Source organism: Sciurus vulgaris (assembly GCF_902686455.1).
Source record: "Sciurus vulgaris genome assembly, chromosome: 15".
NCBI classification, from domain to species: Eukaryota; Metazoa; Chordata; class Mammalia; order Rodentia; family Sciuridae; genus Sciurus; species Sciurus vulgaris.
In genome coordinates, this window is record NC_136476.1 from 70,900,285 (window position 1) to 70,923,207 (window position 22,923).

The 22,923-nt window shown below is 51.0% G+C and overlaps 1 protein-coding gene across 3 annotated transcripts in view; it reads right to left on the reverse strand.

The window, feature by feature from the left end:
* The window catches only part of WHRN (whirlin), an 83,622-nt gene extending 63,249 nt beyond the window's left edge, over positions 1-20,373 (reverse strand). The window contains exon 1 of one of the 3 annotated variants that reach the window (XM_079112275.1): positions 18,897-20,373. In XM_079112275.1, the coding sequence (XP_078968401.1) occupies positions 18,897-19,514 (618 nt within the window). In that variant the 5' untranslated portion in view covers positions 19,515-20,373. The remainder of the gene's footprint in view (positions 1-18,896) is intronic. The other 2 variants (XM_079112276.1, XM_079112277.1) reach the window with 2 other exon arrangements.
* Positions 20,374-22,923: the final 2,550 nt, after the last annotated feature.

Below are 22,923 nucleotides of genomic sequence, written 5' to 3' on the forward strand. Positions count from 1 at the left end.
CCGGGCGTGTCTCCACGGAGGAGGGAAACGGTGAAGCCGCAGACAAGCACTGTCCAAGGAGTTAAAAGGGATAGGGGGAGGACACGACAACACGGCGGCATCATTTGTATTCCCTATCGCGGACGTAGAACCCTCTCGGCCAGTTCTATAAATAGGCCAGCAGCAACCTTGAGAGGAGGGGAGGTTAATGCCTCTGATGAGAACGCGTGGAGAGCCCGCGCTGTAGAGGACCCGGCAGGTCACGCAGCGCCCACGTGCTGCCGCCCCTGCGATTTTACAGAAGGGGACCCTGGAGCCCCGGGAGGGCAGGGACAGAGGGGCACAGCCCAGGACCCGGGAGGCCAGCCTGGGCAAGCCCTTCCCCTCTGCACCTCAGTTTCCCCATCACAAGACTGCGAGGTTGGAAAACCTGAGGGCCACTCAGCTTAGACCATTCTGGAAGGCTGCTGAGCACTCTTCTTGGGGGATAAATGTGGGCTTTTGCGGAGGTCGAGAATGTCGCCCTCTGTTGCCTGTTTGGTTTTTGCTGGCGATACCGCAGGAGGCAAGGTTCCTGAGGCAGCACTCTCGGTACCCAAGCGCGCTCAGGGAAGGCGGTCTTGGCCCATTAGGACCCGCGGGAAGGGCTCCTCCCCTGCTCTTTAACTGAACTAAAAGGTGTTGAGCGGAGTCGCAGGAAAGCAAGTGAGAGGGCTCAAGGAGCCGGAGTCTGCCTTCCTGACACCTCATATCCACCACGGTTTATTTATTTTAAAGGCATCAGTAATGGAGAGGAGTTAACTGCTAAAGCAAGCTGGCTGCGGCCCCCACCCCCACCTGCCTCTCTGCAGGCCTGCACACCTGGGCCATCTGGGAAATCCAGAGCTCCTGTCACTGGCTGTACTTCCCTTGTCAGCCAGGCCTCCATGGCAGGTTCTGCTGTGCCACTGGCTTGCAGGTGACCTGGGACTGCTAGTTCCCCTTGTTAGGCTTTGCCCGCTGGCAATGACCAAGCTGTACTTAGTGATCACTAAGGTCCTTCCCCAAACAAAACTACTATATCTCTCTGGTTCAGGCTGCCTGGTGATTGTGGTCACAACAGCAGAGAGATGGGGTCTTGGAGACACATGGGATAAATCTCAGGCAGGCATGCCGGCTGGGCCTAAGAAACCACCTCCGTCCTCCCCAGTCCAGGAGTGAGCTCTCAGGACTGTGCAGGCTGCTGCTCCCAGGTCATTGACCCAAATCCTTGGACCTTGTCCAAGACCCGGGACTCTGAGGTTCCATATCAGCTGGGAGGGGCCGGGAGGTTTCAGAAAACATCAACAGGGAGACGAAGATCTCAGGGGTAGCAGGATGCACATCCCAACAAAGCACCATCAGGGCAGCAGGGGGCCTTCAAAGGCACCTGAAGGCTAGGAGTCAATGCCCTCAAATAGCACTCTGGTTGTGTCCTTGCTCTCTGCAGAGAGCCACCTGGAGATGGTAAATCACATGCAATACCTACATTAAAGCAGCCTGCATGCTCTGCCTGCTCAGGTGGCTGACCTCTGTCACCACATCCTTCTCCCACTTTCTCTGTAGGTACAGGAGCAGGTGAACAGGAGAGATCCGGGGAGATCCCCCTGCCAGCGAGGGCAGCCACGAGTGCGATGTTCCCCCGCAATGTCCAAGGTTGGTGTTTACTGGTAACACCGACCCTGGGGCTGGCCTGCATTCCACCAACTCAGATCGCAGAGTCGTCTCTATCTGACCTGGCAGACGGCTCGGCTAAGATGCTATCCATCACCAGAAGGCTACGGGCAGCGCACTGCGAGGATGGAAATGTACATTACACGCCTGCGTCTTCCAAGTTAACAACTCACTACTCGGCTTAATACTCTCAGGAGGCAAAGTGCGTCATCAGCTCTTTAGGGCCAACTCTGAACCCCCCAAAGCAGAGGCCAGACTAACACCATTCTCTGCCCATAGAGGACCGTGGCCTGGCCTGGAGGCCACAGTGCAGGGATAAGAGGATGTGTTGACACAGCTCATGAACATGCACCAAACAAGCCCAGATCAGACCTCAAGGGCACAAGACTATCACCACTGAGCATGTGCAGAAGAAGGTCCCCAGAAGCCCCAAGAGAAGACGGTAATGTGAGTCATCCAGCTCACTCGGGGCACAGGCCTCAAGGGGCAGACTCCTTTTTTTGGGAACAGAGACTTGGAAGTCAGGAAGGAGAACTATGTTGAGATGGAGTTCGTGATCTGGAAGGCAGGAAAGGACGATGCTGGCCTGAGCTTCCGGACCCACTTGCCTAGCTCGGGTTTGGGTTCAGACGCATTGGATGATGGTCCTGGCTCTGCTGACCATTTCCTGTGTGGTACTGGGGAAATCACCTAAGCTCTCTGTGCTCGTTTCTGCATTTTACAACCGTTAGCCAGGTGAGACAGTGCACACCTGTAATCCCAGTGACACGGGAGGCTGAGACAGGAAGACCTTAAGTCTGAGGCCAGCCTCAGCAACACAGACCCTGTCTCAAAACTAAAAAATTAACAGGTGCTGGAGATGTGACTCAGCGGTGGCATGCCCCTGGGTTCCATCCCCCGTACCAGTTGTAAGGATAGTGCCCACCTCCTACACAGTACCTGGCACACAGCAGGTCCCAGGCTCTCACTGTGATGAGACCTTCCTGAATCTGCCCTCCTTCTCCCAGCACAAGCTGAAGACACCCTGTGAACCTTGGTCTACAGGGACCCCAGGGCAAAAGCATCTTGAGCTCCTCACCCAGCCCTCACCTTCTTCCTCATAGGAACCACCCCTTCCTTTAATCCACACTTCCTCCTACCTGCCCTCCTTCCTCCTTCAGCTTCTCTCCCTCCACCTCCAGGAAGCCCTCCCAGATTGTGGCGGCTCTTCCAGAGGCACCAGCCTACTTCTCTGTTTCTGCTGCCAGCTATGCCATGGGCTCTGGGCCCCCTTTGTACTCCTGTCTCTAAGACCACCTGGTAAGTTCCCTGAGACACACTGGAGTGTGTTTCCTCTATTACCTCCCCTTGCTCCTTTACATTCATTCATTTACCCATCCATCCATCCATCCATCCATCCATCCATCCATCCATCCATCCAACAGGCAGTTAATGAGTTTTCCACATGCCCGGGAGCCCCCAGAAGTCTGTTCCAATTAGGCACAGAGAGCAGCACACTAGGCTTGGAGTCAATCAGACCCGGTCACCAGGCACAGTCCACACTGATGTGAGCCCCAAACACTCAGACCCATGTGGACTCTAGAGGGAGAAGCAGGAGTCGTTGGAACCTCAGCTCTGGAGCCAGGCTGGGGACCTGCCCCCTGTATCTTCGGGCAAGTACATAGTATTATCTCACAGGGTGGCTGTGAGGATTGAATCAGCATGTGTGCATGTGTGTCTGTGTGTATTTCCCCCCCAGTACCTGGAACATAGGAAAGAGCTCCTAAAGGGTTAGGCATTGCTCTTTAAAAGAACACAGAGCCCAGAGTGGAGCTGTCGGTGTTCACAGCTGTGAGGTCTTGCTGTGTGTCTGTCCTGGCCTGTCCTGGCCTTTCATACGCTTGCCTGTGTACCTACACAAAACTATCTTCTGGGCGTCACATACATTGACTTGCACTGCACATTTTCTGACTCATCTTTTTATTTTAGATGACGTTTACCTTGAGGGTCTTTCCTCACCGATTCAATGACACTGGACTCATCTCTTAACACTCTGCACGCAGGGGCTCACTACCATGGGATTCTCACTCTCCTATGGATGGACATCTAGGGCGCTTCTCAGTTTTTTGCCAGCACCAACATCTGCAATGAAAACCCCTTTTGGTCCCATCTTGAAGCACACGTGCATTTGGCTTTCTAGAACGCAGTGGAAACCCTGACTGAGGCAGCCTGCAGAGCTTCATGTACAGTAAGGTGGTGTTGGAGGAGCCCTCTGGCTGGCCTCTCTCCCTTTGTGGTTCCTGGAGCCACCTGCAGGGGGCAGTACTGTGCCATCTCATCCTGGCTTCCCAACATTGGAGGGGACTGGGCAGGTGCTTGGAAACAGTATCCCCTTCCGTCCTACTTTCTTCCACCGGCTAGAGAAATATCGGCTCTATTTTCCAACTTCATCTGGGGCTAAATCTTGGGTCCTAACTCACAGCAAAACACCAATATAAAAAGGGTAAGCTGCTGGTGGCTTAGGGTAGAGATGATGGCTTAGGGTGGTTTTCCAATGGAGGGTGCATTTGCTGGAAAGCCATTCCCAAACAATGTTCCACCCTTTCTAGCTCTGAGACTTTAGACAAGTTGCTTCACCTCTCTGAGCCTCTGTTTTCTCATCTGTTAAATCAGGCTACTAATGTCTACCTCAGAGTTATCCTGTATGCCAAATGAGCACTGATGAATCATTCTGCACTGGGTGTGATACACAGGAGGTCCTGGGCAAATAGAGGTTAATACTGTTAGTAGAGGCAAGATGATGATGATCATTTTGGGGGGCAGTGCTGGGGATGGGCCCCAGGACCTCACGCATGCCAGGCAGGTGCACTACTGAGCTACAGCCCCAGCCCTTTAAAAATTTTATTTTGAGATAGGGTCTTGATAAATTGCCAAGGCTGGCCTTGAACTTGCAATCCTCCTGCCACAGCCTCCAGAGGTGCTGGGATTATAGGTGTGCACCACCACGCCCAGCCTGATGACATTTTATTCCTTCCATTGATGAGGAGAGGGATGCTTGGTGGTGAAATGTCCCATGTAAGGGCACAAAGAGGATAAGAGGCAGGGCTTGAATATGAACCTTGGACTCTCCAAACAGATGCCTACCCTCCCACAGCCCTCAAGGGGGTTCAAAGAACACAAGGCTGGTCCTACACCTTGTCCCAAGACAGACAAGTGGCAGGTACATGTGAGAGCCCCTGACTCTGGAGCCCTGAGCAGATGTCAGGCCCAGCCATAAGTCCTGGACTACTGCTGCCTCGGCTCTCAGCTCCCCAAAACCAGCCTCTGCAGAGCAGCCGAAGAATCCTCTTAAAATATAAGCTGACCTTGTCCCTTACTGCCCCCAAATGCTCCCTGTTGCTCCTGATGCAAGATGCAAACTCCCTGTGAGGCATCTCAGGCCTGGGCAGCTGCCCCACACCTGACCAGCCTGGTCCCCGCCCCCGCCTGCCACCTGAGCTTTCTTGCAGTATCAAGTCACGGGCTCTTTCCACTTCGGGCCTCTGCACGTGCTGCTCGCTGCCCCTGAAAGTACACATGGCAACTTACTTATCCAAGTGCTCATTCCATCTCCAGCCTCTCAACGGACAAGGAAGGCATCACAGGTGTGTCGACAAATAGAACCCGAAGGTGGCAGCTGACTCCACTTGAAGTGACAGCCAGGACATGCAAGGAAGCCCTCCGCAAGGAATGCTGTCTCCGAAGTACCAAGGATTCCTCCAGCGGGATCAAAATAATCTGTTCATTTCTCTTTCTGCCTTGGTTCTAGGATGCTCAGAATTCAATTTAAAGATGAAATACCCTTTTTATCAAAGACAGCACACGCACGAGCTCTCGCACCTTTCTAACATCAGTTCTGATCCCTTTCCCTTTTCAGTAATGTGCTTTTCAGTTTAAGCCACTCAGTTGCTTTTGACCTAAACATATGAACCAAAAAGCAGATGAGATGCGTAGATGGTGAAATGCATTAAATTATACCAGTCCCAGGGCAGGTGCTCAATAAAGCAATTGTTGAGCAGATGAATAAATGCTAAAATCTAAGCCCATGTCTAGGATCAGACACCCCTTCTGAGTAGCTGGAGGCAGAGAACCTTGCCACGGATGCTTGAATGATAACTCTGCTTTCTCGAGACTCCTGCCCCTCTCCCATCCCTCCCAGGTAACACCTAGCAGCTGCTGAGTATGGTCTAAGACACGTGTCATTTGCAAACATTCCCTAAATCCAAGTCCCCAAATCACAAATTCCACATTCTTTTGGAATGACAACATGGGCAGGCAGGGGTGATGAGGAACCACTTTTTCTCCAACACCCGCGGATACACGGGATCATCACTAACATCTGTGCGCTGGCAGAGGCCAGGACCTGGGGCACAGCTGGGACACCCAAGGCCTGTCCGTTTGCTCCAGCTCAGTGTAGCCATGGCCCTGGGTGAATCCCTGGGGAATCAAGCAGACTGCAGAACAGCTATGGGAGCCCTCCAAGACTCCTCCCTAAAGATAGCTAGACCCTCAGGGAAGCAGGTGATCGAGGAATGTGGCTGCCCAGGAGCAAGCTAGGGGAGTGGGCAGGGAAACCCCTGGCGAGAGGTGCAAGAGGGGAAGGAGGCAGGAATCTTCTCTCCCTGCAGACTTTCTTTCATGCTATTTAAATGTGCCTTTCATTGGGTCTCACAAAGTAGTATTTTAAAAACCAGTGGTTCAGTCCCTGCCCCTTCTTTAAGGAGACTTTGACCTTGTCCAAAGGCTCCATAAGTAAGAGGAAATTTTCACTTTCATCCTGGGAACACAGGGATCCCAAGGGCTGGGCTGGAGACCTGTCCTTTGAAAACCCCTGTTCTCCCCTAAATGTCTTGGGGCTCCTAAATGTCTTACTGAGTTTAGGCTGTATGAAAACACACCAACAAAGAAAGGAAAAACCCTGACCTTGGGGATAATGCTACAAAGAAATTTGCAAGAAAGTGACAGAGTGACCACCCCTTCACGTAACAACTCACAAGATGAGGTCAGAGCAGATCCCAGAAAGATATGGATTCCTTTTTAATGCAATTCTTCAATTACCCACTCAGCCTGAATTTGAGCCCCTTATAATTTAAGTAAATCGCTTTACAAATGTTCTTCTCTTTATTCTTCCTTGCTTTTAAGGAAGAACTAACATGATTCTAGAAGTCATAAATATTATCGCTCAAGATGAGCCTTGAAGGGCTTGCAGTGGAGTATTTTAATGTCTGGATGAACGTCCAAAGCACATAGGTCCATCGGGAATATCCATGTGCATCAAAGTCATTTTCTCAGCTCATGAGTAGGGTATCTTCCCTCCCAGACTCTTTATATCCCTGTCCCTCTTTCTGACCATTCTCAGTTGAAAGAGCGAGGGCTTCCCACTGAATTCAACTTCACACTGAAGAACCAGAATTCAAGGTGGAGGGATCAACCATGTTTTAAAAACAGACTCAGCAAACATCAGAATGGAAAGGACAGACGACGTTGACATGTAAAACTTTGCGATTAAGTGGGCATAGTTTATCAGTAAGTTATACACCAAAAAAAATGTAAATACATATACAAACAAACATGTAAAGGAGTTCAACCTATTTAAATTATGCACATTAAAACAGGATCCTTTTTTTTGTCTGTGAGACTGGGGGAAAAACCCATAATACCCAATGTTGGCATGGTTAGGGGAAAATGAAAGCTCCTGCAGGCTGCTAATATTGGCAGGAGGGATTATGCAAAATAATTCCCTTCCCAAGAACTGTTTGGCAACTGTTATCAAAAGTCTTAAAATTATGCCTCTCCCCTGAGCCAATACCACCTCCAGAAAGACAGCCCAAGGAGTTATTAGAGACATGCTTAAGGATTAATGTGCACGGATGTGAAAAGCAGCAATATGGATAGCACTGAAAAAACAAGCTGTCCAACAAGAAGAAATTAGTTAAATAAATCATGTATCTCTTTGCTGCAATATATTATGCAATCATTAAAAATCACGTTCTAGAAACATTTATCAAAGTGGGAAAACAGTCATGAGGCACGGCTTGGCGAAGGAGACGGCTAGATAGCTACGTCCAAACTGGCAGGTGTGTGGAGAATTCCCAGTGCAAATGCACGCACGGGCTCCGGGAAGGCTGGGATCAAACTGCCAATAGTGATTACGTCGGGGCAGGCGAGCGAGCCGCGATTTTTTGTTTTCTTATGTGTTTTTCTGGGCTTTCCAAGTTTTAAAAATTGCGTGCATATACATTAGTTTACTAAAGTAAATACAGAAAGGAATACGCGTACATACACAAACACACACATTTAATTTTAAGTACTTTTTTCTTATCTGCAGTGCTAGGGATGGACCCAGGGCCTCAGGCGGCCAGGCAAGCGCTCTACCACTGACTTCACCCCCATTTTTCCATAGGCCAAACACAATGGCCCCTTCGCTTGTCCAGTCTGGGGCGGGGCTGAGGACCGGCAGCCTTGACACCAGGCCCAGGGATGAACTCGGGCCTGCCGTGAAGGACAGGGCTTCACCAGACACCAGTTTATTCTCAAGGCGGTTAGTTGAGGTCACAGTTCCCTATCAGGGAATTTTCACGGACAATGCACAAAATAAAAACCTGACAAAGCTCAGGGCATGGGGAGGACAGATAACAGAGACGCCCCTGGAGTCTGGTGATCACGTGCATACAGCCTGTCCAGGAAGGGGCAGGGTGGCCAGGCCTGGGTTTACTGGTTCCTCGGGGGTTTTCTCATCCAATGGCTACAGAGCCATTTCATAAGGACAAAACCTGGGGAGGAGGCAAGACAAACTGAGCCCCTACCATCGCCAGCACCGCACTGCGTTGTTCACCCTGCGTCTTTCCAGAAGCAACTGAGAGCCCACGCAATGAGCATGCGCTTTGGAGGCAGGCAGACCTGGGTTCCCATCTGGGTTCCTGCTTCCTCCCTTCACGTGCCTGCGGCGGGTCACCATTTGTTCTGATTCCAGTTTCCTCTCCCTCGTGGCTGTAGGGAAGAGTCCCAAGGGGGTGCAAGGAAGCCCTGGCAGAGCTTCTGGTGGCACACATAAACCTCACTGGTGGTGACATTTATCATGTGCTCTCTGTTCTGTCCTTCTCCAAGTGCCAGGACGAGCCTCATCCAGCCCCAGCGCAGTGGTCTGAACAGAGCGGGCAATCACCACATGCTCAGGTTCACCCACGTGCCCAGTGCGTTAAGACATGACCTGCGTGGCATCAGTACCCCTGGTTTAGAGACAAGGAAACCCTGCTTGCCGTTGCCCTGCCAACTGCATCGCGCTGTGTGGCGGAGGGATCCCAGGGTCAGAGCTAAGGAGCTCGTTCAAGACCCCACAGCTACCAAGCAACAGAGCTGGGCTTGGACCTCGCGCTGGGCCAGGGCCCAGGCTCCAGCACAATGAGGTGTCCACACTCTCTGCAGTCTCTCAGGGCCGCAACACCTGGGTGTGCAACCAGGCTCTGCCACTACCTGTATGTGTGACAAAAGGCAAGTGACCAACTCTTTGCAAGGCCTGCTGTGGGGTTTAAATGAGTTTATACTTAAGCCAGGGCTGGCTCACTGCAGCCTCATGCAGGGTAAAGGTTATCATCACTCAATGAGCAACAAAGAGAAGGGGAAGAAATACATCTGTGCCATGGGAGAGGTGAAGCAGGCTGCTAGGCTGAGGGAGGAGAGGGTCTCCTGCAGATGGGAGCAATGGCGGGTAGGCAGGTCTGCTAGGGAAACAAGTGAGATCTGGCCTAACAAGGACTTGGGTGTCCAAGGTGGAGAGAAATGAAGCCTTGTTTCAAAGGAGGCTATTACTTGTTGGCCAAGTGTGGTTCCATTTGGGGAACAGCTGGAGAAGGGAATTCCCTGTAGGTAAAGGGGTGGAACCCTGAGGCCAAGTGGAAGAGCTTGGTCCCTGCTCTGTGGGCTCCCAGCTCAAGAGTCAGGTTTTTGCAGGCACTTCAGAGGGTTCACCCTGCCCGCAGGATGGAGGATGGACAAGACTGTGAGGAGATCACTGCATCTGGGCAGCAGGGACAGCAAGGAAGGGGACAGGCTGGGAGAGGGCCGGCCTGGAGAGCTAGCCACACTGAAGCTGGTGTGGTCCCCTGGAGAGGAAGAACAGGTCAAGGTGACCAACTTGGGACATGTCCACAACCTGAGGGCAGGAGAAAGGGCCATCAGAGGGCTGGAAATGGGCAGGACTTCCAGAGCAAATAGAAGTTATTCTTAAAGCTGGAGAAGAGCTGAATATACAGATAGAAAATAGACGCATTAAAAGGACGCAGGAACCTGTTCAGAGATAAGGCTGGTCAATGGGGAGAGGCAGAGGCACTGGGGAAAAGACAGGAAGGAGGCTGAGGGAGATCTGTACATGCTGACCTTTGAAATGACTTAAAATCTCAGAACTGGAAGGGCTCTTGGAGGAGGAAGAGGGCTCCAGAGAGTTGGGAAAGCTTTGGGACTCCCCGGAGAAGGATGAAGGAAAAGGGAGGCTGGGCCCAAACACCCCAAAGCCTGCCACCCCTCCCTTGGGGCCAGGAGGATGGAGCGGTCAGCAGGGCTCACCAGAGTCCTGAGTGGAAGCTTTCAAATCTCCACAGGAGGTGAATTTCTGAAAGCTGGACCACATTTCGTTTCTTAATCGGAAGCTCTTCCCAAGGCTGGCACATCATTTCAGATGCGGTTCAAATAAATTACAAGTTGTCTTTTTTTTAAGTGCAGAAGCTGCGTTATCAAAGCACCACTCTTACCTGCATTAATTGCTTTAATGGGCTCTGGAAACAGCCCTCTCCTTTTCTTCCTCTCCAGGACCCCTGGGAACCCATCAGGGGAGGATGGAGGGAAGCAAGCTTAGGGATGCACTGGTCCAGGGGACAACACGGTCACACGCTGGTCCCCTGGGCCATGCATCCATCTTGTCTGCCTCCCCTATTTTTAAAGGCCTCACAGAAAATCAGAAGGGAGGTGGGGACATGCAATTCCATTCATCCACTGGGCTTTATTACTTCTATAAAGTAAAGATGAAGATACCAAAAGCCAGATAGGAGCAAATACATTTTTAAAGAAACTCTGTCTATGTAGGAATATCGACCACATTTAGCAAATGACTCTGCAATTCAAACAGCTCCGACCAATCTCACAGGCCTGAGTCCTGGTATTTTCTTCCAATGACAATTTAAAAAAAATAAAATAAAGACTAGCAGGCACACAGAAGGTTTTCAAAGCCAGCTGAATAGAGTCGATAACATTTTTCATTATAATGCTTGCAGTGGGACCTTCACAGACATATTTTTCAAACTTCTGATGTGCAAGGGCCAGGTTTAGCAGAGGGGATATCTGAATCAGAGCAGCAGAGGGACTTGCCCAAGGTCACTGCCAAGTAGCACGGTCAGGTGAACCATGTCCACCTCAAGACTCCACCATGAGCCTCTGGGCACAGACCTCCCTTCCTTGGACTTTCCCATGAATCAGCTGACCTTGCACATCTGGAAACTTGCTCCCAAATCACTAAGGATGGGGACAGGGTGAGTTCAGCTGTCTGGTCAAATCTTAAGGTGAACAAGCTTTACTGGGGGGTGGCAGGGCTTCCCAACCCACGGTGAGGTTCAGACTTGCTTGGAAGCTGGTTAAATCTCCCTTGAGGGCTGTGGCTGTGGCTCAGTGGCAGAGCGCTTGCCTAGCGTGGGTGAGGTACTGGGTTCGATCCTCAGCACCACATATAAGTAAATGAGCAAAATAAAGGTCCATCAACATCTAAACAAAATACTGAAGAAAAAAAATGTCTCCCTGAACTAACACTTGTGAACTGCCACCTTTCAGCAGCCCCAGCACCTGGGCATTTGGAAACTCCCTTTCTGATGTCCCTTCACTGCATTCCTCCTCACAGCCTTAGAACCTAGGAAAGAAGGTATCTTGGGATTGCGTTGGGAAGGCCGATATATTTGCTGTGCGTTCAGAGTTGGGAGGATGCTGTACTGGGAAACTCAGGTAGGGAGGGAAAAGAAGCTTGAAACCATCTGCTAGCTGAAGCAAAGCCACAGCCAATTTAGCAGAAGGAACAAGAATTCCCAAAGGAGGGAGGAGGCAAAGGTGCTGGGATTGGAAAAGAGGAAAAAATAATCCCGGTATGCATTCTCCGTACAGAATAAAGCAGCTCTTGAACATACATGTGGTTAGCGGGGGCTTGGCCTTCACATAAAACATGGGGCTTCTGAATACCTGAGGGGTTTTTTTGTTTTATTTTATTTTTAACAAAAAGCCAGAAGGTGTATCCTACCCCACACTGGTTCACTGATTGCTTTGGGATGCATAAATGATTCTATTTTGGAATCACAGACACTATCAAGCTGCTGCAATAACCCACTTCTGGGAACCTGGTTTTAAGATGGAGAGCAAAGTGGCAGATGAACTTGCCAAAGGGGTCTTACAGGGTGGGTCTGGGCTGCAGAAGACGGGAAGAACTGCTGCCGCGCTCAGGTACAAACCTGAACAAAGGTTTTTTGTTTCTTGGGTTTTTTGTTGTTGTTTTTGAAAAGGCCTTTTATAAAATAGTGGAGAGGGTTTCACGTGTTTCCATCCCTGACAAGACATTTGATGACCACAGCCCATTTCATAGCTTCAAAGACTGGGGTTCAGAGATGTCACGGGAACTGCCCACAACCACACAGCCAGCTTTGTGGTACGCACACACTACAGATTTGGGCTTTCCTCGGTTTTTCCGTTCAGTGCCCACTCCACGGCCACACACAGATTCTCTTCAGATCTCCCACGCAGGAGGTGGGGAATCCTGAATTCACCAACACTGGAGTAAGAGATCATTCTGGGGTGGCGCACGCCTGTCATCCAAGTGGCTGGCAGGCTGAGGCAAGAGGATCACGAGTTCAAAACCAGTCTCAGCAAAAGTGAGGCACTGAGTAACTGAGTGAGACCCTGTCTCTAGATAAAATACAAAATAGGGCTGGGGATGTGGCTCAGTGGTGGAGTGCCCCAAGTTCAATCCCTGGTACCAAAAAAAAAAAGGGAGATCATTCCAGACCAGGTGTAGTGATGTAGTGATATAAATCTGTAATCCCAGCAAGTCGCAAGGCTCAGAGAGGAGGATCACAAGTTGGACACCATCCTCAGCAACTTAGTGAGACCCTAAGCAACTTAGTGAGACTGTCTCGAAATAAAAAATACAGAGGGCTGGGGTTGTAGCTCAGTGACAATGTACCTCCGAGTTCACTCCCCAGTACCAAGAAAAGAGAGAGAGAGAGAAGGAGGAAGGGAGATATGAAGGGATCATTCCATTCTTTTGGTAAATATTAATTTATTAAAGAACCTACTATGTGCCAGGAAATGGGCATATGGGAGTGGGCGGAGACATATCCAATCCTAATTTCCATGAAGCTTATTTGTAGTGGGGGAGGAAGACAAAAAACCAAGAAAGGTCATTCTGGTAGCAAAAAGCATGCTGAAGGAAATCACAGAGAGTAAAGGGAGGGGACAGGAGGCGGGGAAGAGGAACTGCTTTGGAGAGGGTGGTAGGGATGCAGGGGCATGAGGATGTCACCCGAAATTCCAGTGACCTGTAACCACAGATGGTCCAATAATCCCCTCCCAAACTCCTGTGGGCAGGGACCACATCCAGCTCACTTCTGCAGTGTGGTAAGCAGAGCTCAGAGAAGTAGGGACAAGTGGCTCCAGACCAAGAAAGGGTGGAGACACGCTGCTCTCCCTTGATGACAGATCTCTGACTCCTCGCTTAGCAAAACCAAGTTGTGGGGTGGCTCTCAACGGGCTCCCCATTTCAGGCACAGAATGGACATCTGCCCGCTTCCTTGGGGGCAGACCTTGTCTTCCAGGAGGCTGGCTTTACACCCCTGGGGCTGGGTTCCAGATGGGGAGGGGGGTGGTGCTGGGTTCTTAATCCTAGGGGTGACCTGGGACTTACCGATTTTATGACATTCCTCCCCTCCCCGATTCCCTTGGGGAAATGGAATGGCATAGGAGGGACCAAGCGCCTCACCCACAGCTGGTGCTCACTAAGGTCAGACGCCTCTCTTCTTAGTAGTGTTCTAGTAAAGCAAAGCTAAATGTCAGGTGCAATGTCAACTTTGGGTGACAAGGACGGGTCAAAGCAGGTTCCTCAATCATGACAGATGCATCATTCTGGCAGGAGATGTTGATAATGTGGAAGGCTGTGCATTTTGGGGGATGGAGTCGGGGGAAACCTCTGTCCTGCTTAATTTGACTGTGAACATAAAACTGCTCTCAAAAATAAAGTCTATTAAAAAAAAAATCCACAGAGCTCCAGTGCCATGGTGCTGCTTCCTCAAGTGGCACCAGGGAGGTGAGGGACGAGGAGAGAGCTTGCATCTGCTCTGTGCGCCCTCTCCACCAGCGAGGCTGCAGAAGGAAAAAGGAAATGTTGTAGCACAGAAACTTGACAGGCAACACCCCACCCTGCGGCACAATTAGAGGGCTGCATGAGCTTGGAGTTAATACCAGGTTCTTGCTTGGGGGTTTAAAACAAATGAAAGAAAGAAAAAGAATCCATTTTGAAAGATTTCTATTTCAGCCTCCAGCTACCTCCAGACATTTAATGTCATGCCTTCTAATCAGATTCACTGTTCTTGCTCGGGAAGAGCCTGGGGTCCCCAAGCAGTACAGACCAAAGGCTGTCCCTTCTAGGTCCCAAAAGAACCCTGTAGAAAGCCAGTTGGAGCCTAATCCCCTGGGAATGCCTGCTTCAGTGCAAAGCCCTTTGCAGGATAGAGGGAAGATTAGGACTCGAAGGAGCTGCGCACGTGCTGCAGGCATGACAGGTGCACCGTGCACCCGTGGTGCGTGCGTGCGTGCGTGCGTGCGCGCGCTCACAGGTGCACACAGGCTGCCTTCAGTGTACGTGGCTGGAGGTGGGCAGAGGCAGGCGGCGAGCCCCTGCGTAAGAATCCCATTGGTCAGGGGTTAAAGGAGCACCTTCTCTTTCCAGCTCCATCAGAGTGATGAATCTATGCCAAGTAATAAACAATCCGGGGTTCCTCGGCAGAGGGGAATGAAGGAGAAACACAATGCTGAGCCGCACGGGGCTATGCTGCATCTCTTTAATGTCCAGCTTCAAGTCAGGAGTTGAGAACCTTCTACTACAAAAATATCAAGTCTTAATGGCAAAATAAAGGCATTCCCATTCACCCTATGGAATGCTTCTTTGATCTGAATGGTAAATAACCAGTGGGAAGAGGATGTGGCCCTACACAGGCCTCACGATTTTCTACAACCTTGTGCATCATCTTGGATGAAATGAATACACAAGGCTACATTAAAGAACCAGGCGCTCTCGCTGGACTGCACCAACTCTGAATTTGCTGCAACCAAATATCTACTCAGTCAAGAGTTGATGACTAGTGAGCTTCCCATTGTCACTGTTGACAGGACCCACAAACTGCAGAATGAATACAGGGCCAGGGAAAAGCCTGTGCCCACCATGGTTTCCAAACGGGAGCCCAGGAAAGAGACCAGTGGGAGGAGCCCCAGATCAGACACAGAGCTGGAAGTGGCAATCATCTGTAATGGCTTCAGCAAACCATGTACGATGCTCGAGTGACAAACGAGTCATTTAGAAGGTGCTGAACCAAACATAATGACTTAGATTAATTCAGACAGGTTCTTCCTGGGTTATTTTGCAAAGGGAGGAGAGTGCGGTAACTCTAATTAAGTGAAAGGGCCAGTGAGTTTTTAACTTCTGGAACATTTCAGAGTCTAATATGGTTACTGGATGTGGGAATGCTGAGACTTGCAAAGAAGCAATTTAAATTTTACCCAGATGAAATACACACCCGCATACCCACATGCCAGTAGCGCCTGGACACCCGAGTTCTACCCACAAAACCAGGGGGCTCAGAAAACAAGTGGGTAAGTGAGTCAGATTTTGAGCGCTCCCAGGCCAGTGCTCTTTGTGCCAGAATCCCTTTGTCGGTCCTCATTTACTCTGGAATGGCACCAGGGCTGGCGTTCTCGGGTCGAGAGACAGCGTCCAGCTCTCGTCAGTACAGTGTGTAGCCCATCAATTTCCTGATTTAGTACGATGCTACACAAGAATGCCAAGACTCCCGACTCCCAGGCCTTAGCCAACTTTCTTTGCCTTAAACGAAGGCAATTCCAAAAGAACAAGAAAACATCAGATTCGACATTTTACATGCCTTCTGTGTCGCACATAGCAAGCAAGTCACAGACTGTCTGAGCTGGAAGGGGCCTTGGATAGCCCCAGCCCATTCACCCTGGAACACAGAGAGGGTCAGTGACTTGCCCAAGGTCACACAGCAAGGGCATAGCAGAGCTAATGCAGCATCCCTGGTCTGCAGATTCCTGGGTCGATTTATCAAGCATATCTGGCTGAAAACCTCTGAACAACTATTCTTTTATGATTATTAGTTTGGCTCCTGTTCATTCAACGTAGACTTTTCAAAAAAATCAAACATTTCAATCTAATTGCAAATAGTAAATGACTTGCCTTATCAGGACCTGTCACTGCTGATTTGGCAAATGGGCTTTAAAAGAGGCACGGAAGCCCCACTGGATGTGGGATACAATCCTCAGTAAACTGCTTTGAGTAACAATGGATGCTCCACTTGTCAGAAAAAGAAGAGGAAAGAACTGCCTTTGCTTAATCCCTTCTTGAAAAAGCTGTGACCCTCTCTGATTTGTAAACTCTCAAGTAATTTAACCCCTAAAATTTATTTTCATTTTTAATTTTCATTTTATTTTTATGTCACACACACGACATACCATTAACTTCTTTGGGGAAGTCTCAGAGAAGAAAAATAAACATTTGAAGACTGAAAAGACACCCACTAAACACAAGGTAGCAGAGAGACAGGAGCAGACAAGCCAGAGAAAATGTGCAGGCAGTCCGAGGTGCAGGTGCAAGTGTGCACCTGTACCGCGGAGCCCCTGATGGGGGCCCTCCAGCACCGTGGCTCACAGGCCTCCAGGCAGAGCTGCCAGGCAGGAGCGGCTGGTGCTTGGTGGAGAAGCCAGGCCTCTCCAGACTTGCAGTTAAGCGACTTAACCCTCCTAATTTGTGGAAACGCATCAACAAACAGCTCTTCCAGGAATCTTTTAACTGTCCTGAAACCATCTGCACATGGTGCGACCCTGCACATTGGCCTCCTCTGTTGTAAACTCCACCCATCAAGAAGTCTGTCCCCTTCTGCCTCTGGAGTTAATATGACACAAAGCAGCATTTTGACTTCTGCTTCTTAAGGGTCCAGAGAGGTCCACCCCAAGCAGATCATCTGTCTGACATTGGTCAGAAGAGGGACAACCCTGCCTTAGTGGCCGCCTTGCTCAGCTCACACAGGCCCCTGGGACACAGGTGCTACACTTCAAGGACAGTTCTGCTCCTATTCCGCTCTCTCCTGGTGGCAGCAGGTACTCTCTCTTGGGCTTCAAAAACTATGCAAGGAGAGCTGAGGTTTTGCTCTGAAAGCAACCAAAGTCAAGATCTAAGGCCTGGTGCTGCTGTGAGTCACAGCTGAACCACCACAGTGTAAAGGTGGTTCAGACAGAGGTTCAGAAAGAAGGTCCCCAGAGTGATGGAAGAAATGCCCAGAAACGGAAATTCACAGCCAAGCAGCGCGACCCTGCGGCCCACTGGGTCTGGGGTGCAAACTGAAGGGAGAGAGAGTGTTTTTACTATTCAGAGGAACCCACGGTCTTTCCAAAGTCTATCACCTTGTGATGATTAAGTTAGTCCAGTCTCCTTAAATTGCCTCTAAAATTGAATCCACATTTATAAATGACCATTTGAATCAAGTATCTTTAGAGCACAAATTTATCATCTCAGAACTCTGACCTTTTAGGGTCAAGGCTAATGGACTATTTCTTTTTAACTATATGGAATGCTAGATCAAGGGAAAAGATGGATGTGGGGGGAGGAGCCAGGGAGGACCGTTGCATGGAAACCCACAAAGAGCTTTGCCCACTATACCCGGGAACAATTTAAGCTGATCTGCCTTTTTCCAGAAACTGCAAAGAAGTTTCCAAAAGCACCAGGAGCCTTCTGAGGGTCCATGGGGCGGAAAGCAGAAGAGGGAGGTGAGGACAGAAACAGTTGCTGGTGTCCCAGGCACACAGTCAGCTCAACTCACCTGGCCACATGTCACTGAACAGTCAGCACACAGGAAACAGCCCCAGAGCTCTGCTGCCCAGGAGCTTCCCTGCAGCCAGCAGCATAGGCTGGAATTCAGAACACCTGTGCTAGAGGCAGGGGCATGGCGTGGCCGGGAGAGGGGCCCACAGGCCAGCCCAAACCCTGAGCATTTCTCTGCTAAAGCAGAGAATGTGTTGAGGTTTCTTTCCCCCAAAACTCTTCGCTTCTTGCCCACAAAGGGACAGGGGTGGGGGCCAAAGTCTTGCAAGGGATCCTTGAATCCACAAGGGAACACACACTCTCCATCTCACACTCCAAATGGTTTGCAACAGCCCTGGGCTATGAGATCAGCAAACACACACACTCTTTAACAGCATAATTAAATCCCTGGAAGCTGGTTGTCATGAGGTATTTTTCTCAATTAACAGTCACAAAAAGCACAAATACTTTCATGGGGATAAGGGACTTGTTTTTGACATTTGGGCAGTAGACTCATTCTCAACAAGGTGAGGGACCACTTATCTGGTCCACTTGCCCCGTTTTCCACGTGGAGAACAAAGGTTCTGGGAGGGCAAGCAACCTGTTCCAGGATCCCCAGTCTGGCCACAAGCAGCACAGCCAGCTGGGAGCTCTGTGGTCACCTCAACAAGTCTCCTTGGGCCACTGATGAACTAACAAAACTTTCAAAGACAGGATGATGACATCAGCAAAAGCAGCAGGGCAGGCCACCTACTGATTACTAACGCTATGCCAAGCAGAGTCCTTATTTCTTTGAATGCTCATAAGAATCCAAAGTCCCTTTCCCATTTTGTGATCATACATTTGCTTGAGTATTTGACACTGTCCTATCTTCTGCACTAGCAGGTAGGCCCCATGAAGGCAAGGCATCACCATATGCCCAGGGCTTGACACCTATTGGTTCCACAAACTAGATGGTCCTGCTTTAGAGTTACCAAAAATGAAGCCCAGCACGGTCAAGTGATTTGCCCAAGGAAACACAGCAGGGAGCTACTGAAGGAGCGGCCCCACTCTGCTGCAGATACTTTTCCCCTTTTTCTTCCCCAAACCTCAGCCCTACCTTGACTGCCTCCGCATGGGTCACCCGGGCTAGGGATTTATCGTTGACACGCAGAATCTGGTCCCCGACCCGCAGCCCTTCTTTCTCAGCCAGGGAGCCCGGCTCCACCAGCGAAACGTAGATACCCACACCGTGTTCGGAGCCCCCTCGTATACTGAAGCCCAAGCCTTCGTGGGCCTTAGCGCGCCGCAGACTGACCAGGCGCACCTCCCCGGGCCCTGCGCCGTCGGGGCCGCCCCACGCAGGCTGCCTGTAGGGGGTGGTGGCAGGCAGGTAGAGACCCTCGGCTGTGTACTGGTCGAAGAGCAGCTGGTCTGAGCGCGGGATGACCAGACGCAGCATGGGCAGCAGGCGCCGCTTGACCGGGCTGTCCAACAGGACGCGTAGGGTGCGCACCAGGTCGAAGACGTTGCGGCGCGCGTGGTATGCGTTCAGGCAGTGCGTGAACTGCTCCCGCTCCGACTCGCTCAGCAGCGCCGTCAGCGCCTGGTGCAGCTGGCGCACGTTGGCAGACAGCAGCCGCAGCCCCGCGCCCCCGCCGCCGCCCGCCCCGGCCGCCGAGCCCAGCGAGCCGGTGGAGGACGAGCTCACCGACAGGCCGTCCAGCTGCGCGTTCATCTCCCCGCCGAAGCCCGGCCAGACTTGAGGTGCGCGGTGGGGTGCTGCTGCACTTGCGGGCACTGGTGCGACAGCTGGATTCCGGGGAGCGCGGAGATCACGGCTGGAGTCTGGGTTTCAGGGACGTGGAGACAGAGCCAAATCCAGGAAGACGCGGACACAGCGGCCGGAGTCTGGGTTTGCAGGAGCGTGGAGACGACGGCTGGACTGTGGGTTTGGAGGGGTGCGGGTACAGTGGCTAGATCCTGGGGGGTCGCGGAGACGCTGCTAGAATCCGGGAGGTGCGAAAACGGAGGGGGTCGCGAAACTGGAATCCGGAGACGGCGGCTGGAATCTGCGGACGCGGAGACAACGGCGGGATCCTGGGGGACAAAGAGTTGGCGACTGAAGCCCGGAGGTCGCGGAGACTGCGGCTGGAGGCCGGGGGGCGCGGAGAGCACAGCTACATTCTGGAGGGCGCAGAGACGGCGGGTGGCTGGAGTGGGGGGCGCAGCAAAGCTGACCGCCCCGTCACACCATTCCCGGGGCTCCCCCAGCCGGGCCGCCTGTTCTTCTAAGGCTGGGGGACCCCAAAGTCAGAAGTTGGGGCGGGGGTCGATCTAGTGCCGGAGCCCCCGGAGTCGCAGCGGATGGAGCCACGCGGGCGTCCGGTAGGGGGTGCGGGGCATGTCCGGGGCAGCCCCGGGATGCAGCAGCCCGGGGTCCCAGCGCCCCCGCGCCGCCCGGGCGCAGACGGAGCCGCGCCGCCGCGAGCCCGGACTTTGCGAACTGTTGAGCAACCCTGGGCCGAGTCTTCCAGCGAGTTCCGACGCCGTCGCCGTCGCCAGCCCAGCCTTGGCCCCGCCCCCTCGCCCCTCCCCCTCCCCGCCCCCTCCCCCCGCGGGCTCTTCAGGAAATGACGTCCCGCCTGGCGCGCCTGGCGGTTGCCTGGAGACGGGGTGAAACAGTCCAGCCCTGGGGAAGAAAGGGGTGAAAGTGGGTGTAGGGGCAGGAGTCGTCCTGAGGGCCCTGAGAGCCCCGTGCTGGTGTCTAACGCCGGGAGTGGAGTCGAGGGGGACTCAAAAACTGCTCTTCGGGGATCGCAGCATGTGCACCACGATCGCTTTGAAGCAATTAGCCAGCTAGCTAATTCACAATTGCGGAGAAAAATAACCAACTTTTTGCATTTTTCCTCTGAAATACTAGACGCCGCAGGTTCGGTTTTCTACCTTAAAATGTTGCACACACAACCCCCCTTGCACACGCACTGACATGCAAGTTTAAGTGTTTATGTGGACGATTGTTGGTCACCTGCTGTGTGCAAGAAATGAAGGCAGGCATATACAATGCCTGTGGGCACCAACTCCTGTGAACCCATAGATCAGACTGGACCCCTGCCCGGCCGGTCACCTTTCCGGGGAGGAAAGCCATTTTCAGAAATATCCAACACTCACACACACACACACACACACACACACACACACACCTCATGAAGTCTGAATAAGGTGGGTGGATTGTACTGATGTCAATGTTCTGGTGGTGATCTTGTCCACACTGGGGGAGGTTGGATGAAAGATGCATGGGATGTCTTGTTCTAGTTCTCACAACCGTATGTGGATCTACAGTGATCTCAAAAATCATAAATATAACACATGCACATATACATGCATGTATGAAATGGGTTGTGAAAATAGTATTCTACGTCCTCCTATCCCAAAATAAAATGGGAATATGCTCCAAGGCGTAGCCTAGGCTTTGTCATCAGGCACCCACTACCCCAAATACAATCTAAGGAAAAGCCCTGTGCTTTTATTCAAAGGTGGCTTTCTTTAGAAAACACACACACACACACACACACACACACACACACACACACCCCTGCCAACCTGAATTACCTCTCCTGCTGTTTTTTTTTTTTTTTTTTTCCTTCCTAAAAGTGTTCTGGAATTGCCATTGCAGAGCTAGCTGATGCCTACCTGGAGAGGGGAGGTTGGAGAGGAGCTAGACCCAAAAAGGACAGATCACACACTGTTCATTCATTTTCCTATTTGTTTATTTATTTGGTCACTCTTTGTTCAATATTTGCCAAGAACCTATGCTGTCCTGGATCTTGTGCTGGGTGCTGGAGACCCAGGTTAAAGAGACAAAAATCTCTGATCTCCAGGAGGTCACAGTCCAGCGGAGAGAAAGATCATACAATGAAGTTAAAAGCCAGGACAAGTGTTGCCATGACTGAGGGAGCCCAGTCTGATGGGAGGAGAATATGATAAGGACTTTACCCAAGAGGGGACCCCTGAAGGGAGAGCTTCTGAGAAGGAATTTTCCTCTCTGGACGATGGAAAGCTGTGGGAAGAATTTCAATGCTGTTGGCTTAATGCATTCCCAAAACCAAGGCTAAGAAATGAAGCTCTATTTTCCCTAAAGATCTTGAGTCCTTCTCTTTACTTCCCTAACATAGAATAGGTTAAATTAATGCCCAATGGACATATTTAGCAGTGACTGAGGAAGATTTTTTTAAATAGCCAGTTAGGCTACCTTTGACATCTATCTTCCAGCTCTGCACTTAGCCATACATATTATGTCTCCTTACTACTTCTCCTTGACTCCAGCTGAATCTGGTTAATGCAAGTCGATCAAGATAGTTAAGAAAAAATTAATCTCCATCCCCAAAATGCATTAATGGAATACCTCAAAATGCCACCAAACACAACTTAATTGTATGCAGTTCAGGTTTTCTGCAAATGTATCTCATGCTTAGCTTTCACTTAGTTAGTGTTCTAATTATAATTACTGTGATTGGCTTGATAAATGCATCCCAGGAGCTAAGATCCCCATTCCCAACATTTTATTTCTGTGCAAAGGATGTTTTCGAGAAGGTATTTTGCTTTAGGCAGCAGAAGCCTTGATGCACGCAGTAGAAAAAAGAAACACTTTCTCCTGCAAGCATCTGAGACCATCTGGGATGCTGTGCTATTGTTTAATTTCAGAGGGGCCGATTGGAGAGGGCAGACGAGTGTGAGAGCACAGAAAAAGAAATCGTCAGGGATCCTTCCAGCCGTCCTGCATCACCTCGGTATCAGTTTGCAGTGTGTACCTTCAGATGAGAGGCAGTGTGTAGCTGCACTTAAACCCCAAGAATCCAATTTCACGTTTGAAGATGCATTTGTCGTTCAGAAATAAGCTCTTGGAAACCCAAGCTGCCTGGGCTCCTGAGGGCTGCGCTGCCTCTGGCCTTCAGCACCTGGAAGGAAGCCGTGAGCAATGACTTTGGCCTTGGTTGCATACTGCCCTCTTCAGAGGGAAAATGGTTCTCTCCTGTGTGTGCTGCACACGGCCCTTTGCTTTCTTCACCAAAGCCACTTTTAATTGTTCGGAACAGCTCCTCAACTCAAGCCAGTCAATGCCCTTCCCCCATGGATGTTTCTGGAAA